Here is a 15,298-nt window from a genome sequence, read left to right as displayed (position 1 = left end):
CCCATCAGCGGAACAGGGAAAGAATGAAGATTAAGTCTGTGAGCTATATAAGAGAAAAATCACACTGTAACAACTTAGAAGATTGCTCCAAGACCACAGTCACAGGAAAAGGGAAGAGAGCCAGGGGCAGAAACTGTAAGGCCAAAAAGATGATGGACACATCTGTGCATCAATCAGGTAAGGGAGCGTGTGCACTGACAACTTCTGTCTGCACAGAAACACAGCAATGAACACCTGCTCTAAGGGGACAGAAAGCTGCTTGTGGATCCCAGACACAGGACAGACTCCGTCAGCACCTACTCGCCTCATCTAAGGAACAGTGCAGCCAACAGCAGAGCTTTCTCATATTCTGATCTGACCGTTTTGCCTTTTCTAAAGTATTTCATTATTTCTAGTAGGTCCACTGCTTTAGCTACACAGCAGGGATTCTTCCAAACCTGTGACTGACACAGGAAGAGCTAAGTGTGACCAATCCCATGGGAACTAAAGCCCCGCTCCTCTAACATGGAGCTGCTTTCACACTTCTGCTGTGAGGACAAAGAAGCACTGTACTACTTCACCAGGCAAACTCTTCAGAAAACTTCTGCAGTAAACTTTATCCTCCCGGGGAGGTACCTGCCAGTGTGCTGCCCTGCACACACACGCTGCCCATGTCCTTCCACAAGTGTTCCAACTGCTCTCTCTTTTGTTTATTTTGAGCTTTCTCCCGTAGATAAAAGATTTACATATGGATTCTGAGAACATTTAAAACATCAGGAGAAGAGAAACCTCGCCCAAACCCAGCAGCCTGTCCCCCAGTCAGAGAGCAGAAGTCATTGTGCAGGTCTTACATTTCAACTAAGGTTACACAGAACTTCTGACTAAGCGTGGAAAGCAACCTCCAGTCAGGTGGGATTCTAGGACGTTTTCAGCAGCGCCGAGAAGCCAAACTCTGTGTAGCTGTGCCTGCAGAGAACTGTCCTTTGGACAGCCAGAACTCAAGGTGAGCAGAGCTACTGATTTTGGCACTGCAGTTCAGTCTTTCTTACTAAGTCAAACTAGTACTCTTCACCGGTGCAGGAAGATACAGGGATAGTCTCAACAAATCCCTTTGGAAATTTATTTTTAAGAACTCTCTATCAATCTGAATGGAAGACACAATCTTATTTCCCAATCATTTTCACACAATTAGCTCAAATATCAGCACTGAACCAGTGAGCAACATCTGTTTTACAAAATCTTTATTTTTGTAAAGATATGCTCCACCACATCTAGGAAAAAAAAGGCAAATGGTGGACTCCTTCAGGACAGGAGTTTTCCCACAGTGAGTACGACTAGTAAATGAAATGTTAGACCCTCTCAACATAAAGGCAACTGTGTGCATAAAAGTGACCCAAGACACACTGTTCAGGTGTAAAACAGCTAAAAACACTTACCGGTGTTTTTCTCAGGCGCTCGTATTCTGGACGATACTCTCTGAAAAGGTGAATAAAGGGAGTGCATTCAGTCTGAAAAACACAGGATTTGTATTGCATAAGGATCATCCTGGAGGCTTCTTTTTACTCAAAAAAAAAGTTTTCTCTAGGCTTTCATGTTTGAGAGACATTTCAGAAAGACTAACAGTACTTTTTTCCCCAGATTTGGATTCAGAAACCAATGGATGCAAAATCAATGAACAGACTTCATTAAAACAGCAACAATTCAAAACTTGGTATGGAATTACAAGAAAAAAATTACTTCACAGACTTGCTGGCACAGATAGCTTTTACTTTTTCACGGAACAGCACAAAAATTCATCTCTGAATAGTTCCTTTTTACTGCTGTTTTTTATGCTGATACTGGACACTCTAGGCTACCTTGGCTATGGCAACTGTACACTCCTTCAAATCAAAGGAGCAGACTCATGAGTCAGGACCTTCAGGGAGTGGTCACTGGGTCGTGGACCAGATACATCCCCTTACCTCTCCTATTCATCTACAGCTTTAGAAAGCTGGGTAAAAAACTCACCCGGTCCTGTGCCAAACACTGCAGGAACACCAACCACCTGGAAAAGAAAACACACCAGAACTAGAGAGTAACTGAGCCAGATTTTTAATACAGAAAAAAACCCAAAATAAAAACAAACAAACAAACGAACAATCCCCCACAACGACAACAAAAAAATCAACACCACCGAAAAACCCAACAACAACAAACTACTAATCTAAACCTAACAACACCCATTGAATCAGCACAGTGGCCTAAGAGTGGGCAGTAACACTTGTGCTTCTGTCCATCCCACTTTCAAACTCTTCCTCCACTTGCTGTTCACGTTTGTTACTTCTGCTTTTTGGTTGTTGGTGATTTTCTGTTTGGTGAGTTGTTGGGGTATTTTGCGGGGTGTTTCTTTGGGGAAGGAGGTTTGTTTGGTATTTTTTAACACTCTAGGGCAATTCAAAAGAAAGGTCAAGTCTTTCTGCTGTTGACTTGTTTATTGTTAATAACCCAAGTTCTCATTCTGCATCTAGGGTTATAAGTGGTTAGCAAGTATAAGTGTACTAGAATTAAAGTGCAAAAGAGACAACAAGAACTGACCTTTTGGCTCTGAAATACTCTAATACTTTTTATTTAGCCAAAGCACATTTAAAAGGTCCCCAGAACAGCAAGAGAGGGAGAATTTAATCAGTTGCTATGACAATACATTCAAAATGCACATCTACTTTCTAATTTCAACTTGTCTCTCATTACACTTCTGGCCATTTGTTCTGCTTGTGTTAAATCAATTCTCTAAAAATACCTTGAATTAAGACTATTACCAGCCAGAATCCTACATCCTCCAATGAAAATTCTCCCTCTTTTTCATAGGCAAGACAGTCTCAACTACTGACTTCCAAATGGAAGACCTTTCCCAATACAGCCTTGCATTTGATCATTAATACAGTAAATATGCAGACAGCTCTCCAAAGGATTTTAAGCATTAAGGCTAGGCACTGTGCCAATATATATAAATATTTATACTTTCCCTGCACTTAAGTACAAGCTGCCTTTTACTCCGTAATCCTCTTCATATGACCTGCTCTCCATCCAGCGCTCCAACAGTCCTGACAGGCAGATAAATATGACCTGATCAGCAAATAAGGAACAGGAAGTATGTTAGTTCTGTATATGGGACCACTACAATCCCTTTTGAAATTCTGTATATTGTTCCACATAGGACACTTACAATATTTTTGTTTTGGCTCTGTTATCATTATCTACATGAATGGAATCATTCAGTTCCTGGAATATCCACACAGCCAAGAAGGCTTGCTTTTTCTTTAGTAAAAGCTGATGACAAACACAATCAGCTAAAACCTTTAGCACAGACTATGGGGTTATTAGCAGCCTCCAATGTATAGTGTTGTCAGAGAAACAATTAATTTGTCCTCTCAAAACCTGGTCGAGTGGAAGAACAATCTTCTTCTTGCACAAGCAAATATAAAGGGTTTTTTTGCTCATTTATTTGTTTTTGAGATTCTTTCCCTTCTTCCTGTGTAGTAGCAAAGAACACTGCCTCTTACCAGCCTATCTTAGCTTTCATCTTGTGATTAATCACAGTTCAATATTAAATTATTCAGGCTGCCATTCAGTGTGACAAGCTGCAGTGTAACAAGCTGCAGTGTGACCTCAACACAGGTCATCAACAGATTACAGTTCAAAAGGGCAGTGCAAAGCTCCTTTACAGAAGGACAGAATGGTGGGGGTTGGACAATACCTCTGGAGATCATCTAGTCCAATCTCTGCTGCTCAAAAAGCGGCATTAGGCAGAATAGGTTGCTCACGACTTTGCCTGAGCAAAAGTGTTTTAAGCATCTCCAGAGATGGAGACTCCACCATTTCTCTGGACCAGTCCAGACGAGGACTTCTCAAGTTATTGTTTTCAGTGGGAAGGCAGGGACAGAAACAAGCGATCCCAAAACTTCAAACCCATCCCCACAGCGGTCCGGAGCAGCTCGAGCCCAGGCTCCTGCCTTCCCAGGGCCGGGCTCTTCTCTCTGCGGGGCACCCGCCAGCCGAGCACTGCCCTGCCCGGCGGCCCCGAGCGCTTCAGGCCCGGCCCGGGCACCGCCTCGCTCTGCGCAGGCGCCGCTTCCCAGCCCGCCCCGAGCGCCTGGCCCTGCCTCACAGTCGCCGCCTGGCGGACACGGCCGGGAGCGGCACTGCAGCCCAGCGCACCCCCCCCCTTGGCGAGACGCGCGGCGCCTTTCGCGAGTACGGGCCTTTCTTCCCTAAAACCTGCCCTTCCCTAGGGAAAAGCTGAGCAATTCAACGAGTTACTGTTTCCACCCTAGCTTCCCAAAGGATTTCTCTCTCCCGGCAGCACAGACAGGGTCCCCGAGGCAGCGCAGACCCTCCCCGCGGGGGGGGTGGGGGAGGTGTGCAATGCCAGGGCACATCCGAACCCGGCCCTGCGGCGGCACGCAGGTGCAAGTTTATCCGCAGAGGCGAGAAACTTGCCTGTCGCTTCCCCTCCCTGCAGTGCCGATGGGCGCGGAAGAGGCAGAAGAGCGGCCGCCCCCCCTCCCGCCGCGCCCCCGCCGCTTACCCCGGGCACGATCTCCGTCGCATCTGCCGCCGTGGGTCGCTTCCGGGGGGAAAGAGCGGCGGCGCAGGCCCGACAGCATCTCCAGAGCACGGCAGGACCGAGCGGGAGCGGGAGCGGAGCAGGGCGAGCGGGCGGCGCGGCGTTGGCGCCTGGGGGTCCTCGCGGCTGCGCCGCGCGTCGCGGCGCCAAGAGGGGGCTGCCAGCGCCGGTGCCTGCCGCCGCCCACGAACCTGCCGCCCGCGCCCGGCGCCGCCGAGCGCCCCGCCCTGTCCGCACAGCGGGAAGCGGCGCGGCGAGACGGTGCTGCGGGCGCGGGGCGGGGGTCCGGGTCGCGGCGGAGGTCAGGCAACAGGATAGACGCCTCTCTGAGGCAAGGGGGCCTCTCGCTGCCATCTTGAGTGTGGTCTCGGCTAAGCTGCGGTCCTGGTGGCGCCATCTTGAGTGTGGCCTTGGAGGACTTCCGGGTAGGGGCCGCCATCTTGAGTGTGGTCTCGGCTAAGTTCCGGTCCTGGCGACGCCATCTTTACTGTGGGCTTGGCAAACTTCCGGGCCGGGCCCGCCATCTTTGTGTACGGCCTTGGAGAACTTCCGGTACCGGTGCCGCCATCTTTCTTTCGGGGTGCCCTCGCAGCGCTTCCGGTCCGGGAGGGCGCCATCTTTGGTGGTGCGCCGTCGAAAACAGTCCGGTCGCTCTCTACTTCCGGTGACCGAGTTTACCCAAATTAGCGTCCCTCGCTAATTTCTGCGCTTTCACCCCAAAAATCTTCATGTTGTTCCCCCCCCACACACACCCCGGGAGAGACGGGAGACCGCAAGTCCCGCCGTGCCGCCGGAACCGGCCCTTACCTTGAGCAGGGAGCGCGGCACCGGCACGAGAGCCATTGCGCATGCGTCACCGGTCCCGCTCCTGGCCGCCCTTAGTTACCACGTGATCGCCGGCGTCTTGCCAAAGACTGCGCATGCGCCGGCGCCGCTACCTTGGCTTCCCCCACTCCGCCGCCCGACCGCCCGGCTTCGCTTTCTTACTGCGGCTCCCCCTCCACTTTTTCGGCTCCCTGGGGTTCCCCCGCCCACATTTTGGGGTCCCTTTCTCACATTTTAGGGGTGATGACCCCGCCATTTACGGTTCGGAGGGAGGGGGGGTGGAGGAGAGGAAACGGGGTGCCCAAGAAGGGGTTTCTTTTTTTTTTCTCTTTTATTTCATTTTCATTTTATTTCCTTTCGAACCTGTTTTGTTTTTATTTTTTTTATTTTCTTTTGTATTTTATATTTCCTTTTTTATTTCGTTTATTTTTTATTCTCTTTATTTTTCATTTTCTCTCCCAGTGCTCCCCAGTAACACCCAGTGCTCCCCAGTGGTCCCCAAAAATTGTCCCAAAACCGACCCAAATCATCCCAAAAACTGACCCAAAACTGACCCCAAAAACTGACCCAAATCATCCCAAAAGCTGACCCCAAACTGACCCAAATCACCCAAAACTGACCCAAAACTGACCCCAAAAACTGACCCAAATCATCCCAAAAACTGACCCAAAACTGACCCCAAAAACTGACCCAAATCATCCCAGAAGCTGACCCAGAACTGACCCAAATCACCCCAAAACTGACCCAAATCATCTCAAAAATAACATCCCTGGTAAGAAGTCACCCATTACTGAAGGGAAAAAATACAGGTCAGGCAAGCTTATCCATCAGTAATGAAACATGCCCTTCACAGTGCAGTTGCACCTGTCCTTGGAACTCCACTATGGTTCTGGCACTTCATCTTTGCACTGACAAAGAAAACTGCACTGTTGAAAGAGTGCTGAGGTAAAGAAGGATACATTAAGTAGACAAGAGGGACGCGCAAATAAAATAAATAAAGAGCATTTGTAAAACTTTCCGTATACAAAATAACTTTTCCTGTGGAGGGTGATTTCCATTTTTTTTAATTGACAGCCTGAACAAAGATAAATCTTTCACCAGAAATCATTTGAAAATGCTGGTTTTACATGCAATAATAGGGCGCTAATCAAACTATCAGTCTTCTGCAAACTGCTGAGCCTCTCCTCAGAGTCGAGGGTGCCAAGCTTTGGGGCCACCCCTGCTGTGGAACACAGCCACTGGTGGCCCCAGGGCTGCTCAGCATGGCAGGACTGACACCGCTCCTGACGAGTTCAGCATCCCCAGACTAGGGAAAAACCAGTCACCACCTTGTCAACTAGGCCAGAGCACTGAGTGCCACATCCAGTCATTCTTGAACACCTCCAGGGATGGTGACTCTACCCCTGTCCGGGGCAGCCCCTTCCAATGCCTCACCACCCTTTCCATGAAGAAATTCTTCCTGATGTACAGTCTGAACCTGCTCTGGTCCAGCTTAAGGCTATGACTTCTCCTATTGCTTGTTACCTGGGAGAAGAGGCTGATCCCCACCTGGCAACAACCTCTTTTCAGATAGAAAACCCACAGATTATTTGTAACTATGTTCTGGAATACTTGTTAGGAACAAGTCACTCAAACACTTCACTGAGTGTGATACTTTCATACCCCTGGCCTGCCGAGTTGCCACAGCAGGAAAAGTTGTCCATGACAAAAAAGTATATGCTTTTGAGAAATCACAGATATGAACTCAACAGTCATGGTTTGTGTTCTTACGACAGAGAGCACTGAGCTCCAAAAAGCTGCAAATTCCTGAGCCCTGCCCAAAAATCACCAGGTGACATGAGGGGTCACAATTCCATTGTCTTGTCTGTTTTCCACAATCCAGCACTTCAGTGACTCCAGAGTCAAACAAACCAGGATCAATTCCAGGTCACATGGACTGGGACAAACCAGCTGCTCTGCTGGAAGGGGTAATTCCAGAAGCTCATCTCCCATTATTGGGAATTCAGGGCTGCAAAGAGCCCGGCAGTGATCCTGGATTTAACCTACAGATTAACCCCACCCAACACTCACTGCCAAGTGGTGCTGGAGCACCTCTCCAGGGAAAAATGCCCAGTGCCGAGGGGATTTAGTGGGGTCCCTGCCCAGTTTCCCAGGATGGATGGGAAGCTACCACGGACAGGTTGGATCTCAGGAGAACTCCATTTGAGTATTCCTGAAAGCTTTTAAAACAGGGGCTTGTTCCCAAGTCTAAGGCAGCTGAAATCCTGTGGCTCGCCAGCCTTCCTAATAAAGTGCTGCAGAAGTCAGCTGGGTGTGTCAATCTTCCGGCCCCTGTTGCATCATCGCTCCGCGTCGAAGAGTAGGCGGGAGTCATGGTGCAGCTCGGTGAGTCCCGAGCCCGTGACCGGCCCCTGCGCGGCCCGTGACCGGCCCCTGCGCAGCCCGTGACCACCTCGCTTTCTTCACAGGGAGCCGCCTCCTGAAAGGCTACCGCGGCGGGAACGTCGTGATCCGTTTCGCCCTCGGAGGCTGCGCCAACCGGCCTTTTTTCCGCATCGTGGCAGCGCACAGCAAGCGCGCCCGCGACGGGAAGTACCTGGAGCAGCTCGGCTGCCTCGACCCACTGCCCAACGTCCACGGCGAGAGGGTGGCGGGGCTCAACCTGGAGCGGCTGCGCTACTGGCTGGGCTGCGGCGCGCAGCTTTCCCGGCCCGCCGAGAAGCTCCTGGGTAGGCCTGGGGCGGGCGCCGGGCAGCGGAGGAGGGGGGTGGGGGCCCGGGGTGGCCCCGTCTCACCACCTCTTATTGGCAGGTCTGGCGGGGTTCCTGCCGCTCCACCCTATGACAGTGACCGGCGCCGAGAGGCTGCGCCAGAGACGACAGCGAGCACAGCAGGTGGGCACTGCCCCTGTGGACGGGCCCTGACAGACGCCCCGGCCGAGAGGCCCGCCCTGGCCTGAGGAAGCATCCTGCCCTGTCAGTGCATCTGACCACATTAAAGTGTCATTTGCCCACTCTACACTGTGCATCTGCTGCTTTCTCCAGACTCCGCTCTGAATCAAAGTTTATTGTTGCAAAATTTGGTGCAGAGAGATAAAAGGAGTTTCGCTACTCTAATACACACAGAGAACCATTCAGCTTTTTCTAAAGGCATGCCATTTGCTCTAGCATCTCTCACTCTCCAACAATAGCATGGCTACTGCCAGTTTCATTTGCCTGCTCCACTTGTCAGGTGTTTTGACTCCTGGCTCTGATTTACTACAACAGGACAATCCAGTGGTTCAGGAGAGGCCTGGTACAGATAAATGCAAATGGAAGTGCAGCTGTATTTCTGTTTAATTTCTCCAGAGAGGTTCTGGACCTGTTTACAAGCAAAAGGGAAAGATTTCAGTCTCATTTAAAGAGATGGGGCATGCCTGAAGTTGAGGTATGAGTTTTACTTTTTCATCACATATTTGACCCTCTTCCAAGAGGCAAAACCCCTGCCAAAGTCTCTCTCCTACCTTAGTTGCACCTTTTGCTTCTTTAGGGTTTCTTTTAGCACAACTCTTAGGTGATTCTACAAATGTCAGGCAAAGACAAGTTTCCAGTATTGCATTTCAATAAGCTTGTAGTGTAACCAGCCCAACAGAGGATGAATAGACAAAACACTAAGAAAGGGGCTGGCTTGCTTTTAACAAAATCACAATACTGAGAGAAGGTGGTTTTATTTTTGCTCATGGATTAGATGATTATTCTTGGAAGTGACGGAAGCTATGAAAAAGTGGTATTGCTTTTCTGATACCCTCCTCTTGTATATATTTGGTATGTTCAGCATCACATTTTTTATAAAATGGTGACTGCACTCTGGTACAGGGTTTCTAGGAAGTTCCTCTCTAGCTTACTCTAGATTTCCTTTCCTTGCTGCAAAGGTAAAGGTTTGCATCTGCAGTGTTTTTACTATTGTAATCTAAAGGTACCACACAGCTTTTCCTTTCTGGAGCTTTCTGCTTTGAACACAAAGTATATCTGTAATGTTTCTCTTCAGATAGTTTCGTGTTGGCCTGGCTTTTTTCCCTATTAAAAATAATTTTGTTATTAAATAAAGCATCGCACTGCATACACAAGGCAGTAGAACAGTTGTTTTCATGTCCTTTCAAATACCACAGTGTGATGGGGCTGCTCTCTAATGCAGTAGGGTGAGTGACTATTGGCATTAGACACTAATGTTGCACAACACGGTAATAACAGTAAATGAAGGAAGTTCTAAAAGGAGAGTCTGGCAGTGCTGAGGTCATGTTTTCCACAGTGACTCCTTTCAGCTTTTCTCTTGCCTTAAGTCCCCTGCTGAGGCATCTGCTGTACTGAGAAACAACATGCAGCTGATCGGGGGGACATAAAGAAAACGGTGTGTTTCTCCTCACCTAACTTGCCCTTCATTGTCTATGCAAGTGGTGGGTCTGTTTCTTATAGACCAATTTCATAACTTTTTCAGGATTCATGAACTTTACCTGTAGGTCAGAAGAATAGTTTGTGCAACAAAGCACAGCCTCAGGGCCACTGTAAGCCCAGCCTGCCGTGGAAGCAGTGGATTTTTCTGCACAAATGCACAGTACTATGCACCAGCACAGGACAGCTCAAGCTTAAAAAAAAAATGGTATACTGGGCTTATAAAGCATAATTCTCAGCTGCTGTGATGCTGTCAGCAGATGAAGGCTGAGAACAAATTACAGTGAAGAGTTCTAGCACTGTACAAATGGTGAGAGGTGTAGTGCTGGAAAAAGGCTGTGTCTGAGGCATCCTGGAGTTTGCTAGAGAAAACCAGTAACAGGTAGCCATAAGCACTGAATGCCATTTACACTTTGGACTAAGCCTACCTTTCAGAAAATTATCTGATACTTTTCTTTGGAGCCATGATGCTCCACAGGGAGCTTAAAGGGGCCATACATAATAATGTAGCACATAGGGATCGAGGTTCAAGACTAGATTTGTGCTGTAGACACTTCACTAAATACAGCAAGAGTTAGGGCAAAAGGAGCAAATATTTTCCTTTCTTGGTAGGAAGAAGCATTAAACTTATTCAGCTCTATTTTCACTTTCCCCTCTTCCCCAAAGAGTTCTGTGGACAAAAAAAAAAAAAATTTGCAGTAAATAAAAAATAACTGAAAGGAGTGGGCATAAAGCAGAATCAGAACAGAGTATCATCAAGTAAAACATAGCAAAAGCTAGGCTTAAAGAGAGCTATAACTGAAGCTTGAAAAGCTTGAATCTCTAGCATAGTAATTGTTCATAGCATTTGACAGCAATACTGTTAAATTAATTGCTTAAGTAGTTCATAAGCTTGGTTAGTACTGTACCTGCACAACTCAAAAAAAAATCTTCCTTTCTGCTCTGATGCTGTGATTTCCTCTGTTGACTGTTCCATTGGCTATTGCAACAGGATCTGTTATCCTTTGTTAGAGAAACCTATCCCCGGATCCTAGAAAAAGCAAAATCAAACAAACGAACAAGTTTCCATACAGCTTTTATATGTGGCTAATAATGCATCGTGCCCATTGCAGATTGCTCCTCAGTCTGCTGACTGCTACTCAGTGCATATTTTGCTTTTGAATTCATCTGATTAAAGTTACTCATTGCTTGTTTTCTTCCTGCTCCCTGGACTACCTCTGTGCTCCACACATGATGCAGCAGTCTGCCCTTTGTTTTCTGTTAACACTATTTGGGTATTGGACTATGCTGTTGCCTTTTAGATCTAAAGTAAAACTCCCAGCTCCCACTGTGGGTTGGGGGCATTAGGCAGTAAGCTCCAATCACCAAAAATTCCCATTATTCCATGCATTTATCATTTCTGCGTGGGATATAGGAGAGAGCGTGTTGGCAAGGTTTTTAACATAAAGAACTCCTTGAACAGCATAGAACACCATCTTCCCAGAACCTTCAGGTCTGTTAGGAGACAGCATGGACTGCAATACCAAGAAAAACAAGGATTCTACTAAAGGACCTCTAGCCTGTCCCAGCGCTGCTGCCCTACAGCTTTTGCTGTTGTCTTGGGTGTTGCAGCCTGAAATTTGCCAACCTAAATGTAGGCACCTTCCCCTCCACTGACCTTGCTACAGAAGCAGCAGCCTGGGACAAAGGAACAGCCAATGGAAAGTTGCTGCAGCCATTTCTCTAGTGAACATCAACAAAAACCTTCCCTGCAGGAAAGCTAGGCTAAATGAATCATTATGTCTTACCAACCACAGGTATGGAAAATGTCTGTTTAGATAAATTAAACAGATGCTGGACATCTCCCTTGGCATTTTGGTCCTAGTACTCATAGAATTCTCAATATGTTTATTGGACTTAATGCAATCCATTGGGTGTTATTATGGTAATGGCATCTAAAAGTTTCTCCCCTAAGACTGTCCCAGTCTGAGAGAGGGAAAACAAATATTAAGAAAGCTACCTTTTACACAAATTCCTTTTTTAATAAAATAAAGTGTATGTCCTATAGAGTACAAGATGACTAACTACTCATTTGTAGAAAATAAATTGACTAGAAAACTCTTTTGAATAGTCCACAATATAGCTTTTCTTTATATATATAGTCATACAATTTTATTCTATTTGATTCTTGAAAAGACTCATTTTTTCCATTCAAAGACACAGCAGAAGTTCTGAAATTATTAGGTTGTCTTTTTTTGAGAGACACAGCAGAAGTCGAGTGAACTGCAGACATATACAGCTAGCTTCATTACAAACATGAGACAACTGATAAGGTGTTTTCTCTGTCAGTCTCCCCATTTTCCCTGCTTCTGTACATCTGTTATAAATACCTTATGAGCATCCACAAATAATTGCCATCAATCAGCCTTTAATGATATGGACTTATTCAAAATTAACCTTTAGGCATCGCTGAAAAACAGCACAGCCTAAAATCATTTTCCTGCCTAAACTCATGCATCTTTTTTCTAATCAGCAATTTGCAGATTTAGACAGAATATGAAGCATTTGGATTCCAAAAGGTAGACATCACGTTGTAAGCTCACAGTTCAACAGCGATCATATACAGTAATTTCTGTAAAATACAAAATGTATGACGAAAAGAATAAGCAAGTAATACCTTTTTAAAGTTATTTCTATGGATTTGGTGCAACTCTGCATGATAGTGACAGGCCCTGTTTTTTTTCCAGACACCACTAGTATTGCTCAAAGCTCCAAATTAACACACAGTTAATAACAGATGTTGACTTTAAAGTACTATGTATGTAACACTACGTCAATACATATGCAAAATAAAGTCCATATCCCATAAAATAGAAAATGTAATATATATTTTATCGGGTAATGCATATAGGTATAGCAACAGTTTTATAACTATATAAATGTAGCTCATAATATTTACAGATGGTAATGGAGACATACATTATCATCAGATACACTGATTTCATCAGTTGTATGAACCTTTTGAAGATTTTCACTTGCAACAAAATGATCTGCAACTCCAAGCTACCTAGAAAAGGAAAGTGCTCACAATTCATTTAGTGCAATAATGCTGGCTACAAAACTTAAGAGGAGAAAACATTTTAAGACCTGATACCACATTAGCTAGTGGGACCAAACAAAGAAATAAAATAATTTTTGAGTTTAAAAGTTTGAGAAGATAAGGAAGAGAAATTAAGGTTACAAGGCAGACCAACAAGAAAGAAAAATTCTCCAAAGTTAAGTCTTTAGATTGTCAAAATCAGAAGTACCAACAATTTCTCATGCTATTTTGTTCCAGCTTTGTCCTGAACGGTTTTGGAGACAGCTGCCCCATAATCAAGGAAATGACAGATCACAGATATTCCTGCAGATATGACACTACATAAGCCCAAACAAAGAAATGAAAGATGAATATACTCATCAGTCTGATAGTCCTTTATCTCTGAGTGCTTGACTTTGTAATCTCAGTAGTATTCCTCCATTTAAGTCAATACTGAGTAACATGAGACTTGCTTCTAAAATACATTTTTAAAAAAGTAATACTCAGGAACAGATGATAAAAATGAGGGGTTCTTACAAGTTGTGTATTATGCTTTCAGCATGGGAGTATAGTAAGCCACAACAGCTAAAGATTACACAAATTATTTCATCCTGGCATCGTAGATCAAGCATCAAAATAAACTTAGGCGTACAATTAAGTACATCTCATTTAAAAAGAGTGACCTTCCCATGATAACCCTTATTCAAGACCTAAAGACCACGTAAGCAGAAATAACCTCTACAGGGATGCCATGCACGTGACGTGTAAACACCAAAGTGTCCCTCAGCCTTGGTAAACATTGGCTGCCTACCCAAATATGGAAGCAGACTGATAGGGATTTTAGAAGTAGTTTTAACTTTATTTATGACTTAAAATTAACTCCTGGCCTTAACTAGAACTTGTACAAGTTCTCGCACATTTACCACCTTCTAAAATCAGAATAATTAAAAAATCTTGCAGATAATGAAACCCAAAGCCCTTTTACTAGTTTTACTGAGATATGGAAGATGCAGTTCTAGCTGACAAGCACTTATTCACTGGTCCCCATGCAGATTTTAAAATGTCACAAGGTAAAACTGTATAAACAACGATGATGTGATGAAGGCTTTCATACAAATTATTTTTCTTAAATTCTCAACTTAGCTCTAAAAGTAAGCTTCTAGCCAAGAGAGGCTGATGAAGAAAGACCCTTCTCCCCAAAGCTGGATTATGGACAACTGTCCATCCTCCTGCTAAGTCATCACAAACCCCTGTAGTCTTAATTAAAAGTCTAATGTGGAAGAAAATCTGCACATATTGGCAAACATTACCAAGGACCACAGCCAGGACCTAACGAGCACGGTTTGGGAGCCAGGCCACACCACTTTCAGCCCACAGTGGTTTCTTGTAGCACTTGGTGGGAGCTCTGTACAAATAGAAGTCCAACCATGGCACTTCATAGAGTACTTACACCACCTAAGCAGGACCAGTTGCTCTCAGCCTTTCCAAAGTCTTAGAAAGCACCCTCCAGAGCCCAGCCTATCATAGGCAGAGGCTGTAGGTTGGACCCGCAGCTCCCAAAAGCCTCACAGGAATCACCACTGCCCTTGGCGATGGAGGATCGGGCTCTGCCTGGCCATGAGATGGCACCTTCTGCCCCCCAGACTGGCAGATCACTGTTCCCACAGTGGCAGAACTCGCAGCGGCGTGTGCAGCCCAGCCCAGCAGCTCTCTGCCACTCAAGAGACCGAGGTTGCCCTGCCCAGGTACCAGACTTCTGGGCCTCCTGCCTCATGCTGGACAAAACCACTGGTTCCCCTGGGAATGACAGCACCACGAGGCAGCTGGAGGGAATGGCCCCACCACTTCCTGCTGCTGCTGTGGCCCAGGGGCACAGACAGGCCTTTGCCACCTCAGGGGAAGGACCAGCAGTGCAGGCGTTGCTGACTCACCCCTCACCTTCCCACAGGCAGGGGAAAGGTCAGCAAAGCCAGTGCAGACCTTTCTCGTCATTTGCCATGCCCACTGCTGCCATCCCAGAGGTGCACAAGCCTGTCGTGCCACAATAGGAAGGCTGAGGGTGATGCAATGAGGCAGCAGAGGCTGTGGCAGCTTCTCCCATTTATTCATTCTGCGCATGGGGCAAGAGCGGACGCTGCTCCTCGGCAGGCGGAAGCTCCTCGGTGGGCAGCAGCTCGTAGGTGACACAGAGGGAGGAGAAGAGACAGCCCAGGAAGGACACCAGGCTGGCGAAGTACATGGCACTGCTGGCACTGCCCACAGCCGCTGTCAGTGGCCCCATGGCCAGAGCCACCAGGATCTGTGCCAGGAAGTACTGGCAGCTCAGCAAGGAGATGTCAACGCCCATCCCGCGCCGCATGCCCTCTGCCTGCGAGCCTATAAACTGCGGGGGACACAGCCACAGTG

The 15,298-nt window shown here is 46.6% G+C and overlaps 2 protein-coding genes and 1 long non-coding RNA gene across 21 annotated transcripts in view; 1 reads left to right on the top strand and 2 right to left on the bottom strand.

Annotated features, from left to right (window-relative positions):
• Positions 1-1,203: 1,203 nt before the first annotated feature.
• LOC113959602 lies at positions 1,204-2,501 on the bottom strand. Its single transcript, XR_003531872.1, has 2 exons — positions 1,941-2,501; positions 1,204-1,487 (listed from the first exon to the last, which is right to left on the bottom strand). It is a non-coding gene; the product is annotated as an uncharacterized LOC113959602 (long non-coding RNA).
• A 5,167-nt stretch (positions 2,502-7,668) lies between these two features.
• Positions 7,669-8,425, top strand: MRPS16 (mitochondrial ribosomal protein S16). Its single transcript, XM_027668740.1, has 3 exons — positions 7,669-7,792; positions 7,876-8,136; positions 8,219-8,425. Exons 1-3 carry the CDS (start codon positions 7,780-7,782, stop codon positions 8,329-8,331), a joined length of 387 nt encoding a protein of 128 aa, XP_027524541.1. The 5' UTR covers positions 7,669-7,779; the 3' UTR covers positions 8,332-8,425.
• A 28-nt stretch (positions 8,426-8,453) lies between these two features.
• The window catches only part of SLC45A1 (solute carrier family 45 member 1), a 58,375-nt gene continuing 51,530 nt past the window's right edge, over positions 8,454-15,298 (bottom strand). For 16 of the 19 annotated variants that reach the window (XM_027668726.1, XM_027668724.1, XM_027668719.1 and 13 more), the window contains one exon: positions 11,702-15,275. In XM_027668726.1, coding sequence (XP_027524527.1) covers positions 14,994-15,275 — 282 coding nt within the window. In that variant the 3' untranslated portion in view covers positions 11,702-14,993. Of the gene's footprint in view, positions 8,768-10,262; positions 10,505-10,742; positions 10,865-11,701; positions 15,276-15,298 lie in introns of those variants that run through there. The other 3 variants (XR_003531867.1, XR_003531868.1, XR_003531865.1) reach the window with 3 other exon arrangements.

This window comes from Corapipo altera, unplaced genomic scaffold (assembly GCF_003945725.1).
Source record: "Corapipo altera isolate COAL_440 unplaced genomic scaffold, ASM394572v1 304, whole genome shotgun sequence".
NCBI lineage: Eukaryota > Metazoa > Chordata > Aves > Passeriformes > Pipridae > Corapipo > Corapipo altera.
Note: the sequence above shows the minus strand (reverse complement) of the source record. Positions and strands in the feature narration are given on the sequence as shown.

Excerpts from the sequence above, each read along its gene's own strand:
- MRPS16 (XM_027668740.1), top strand. Across the intron at positions 8,137-8,218 it reads GCCCGCCGAGAAGCTCCTGG|GTCTGGCGGGGTTCCTGCCG; the intron begins GTAGGCCTGGGG and ends TCTTATTGGCAG.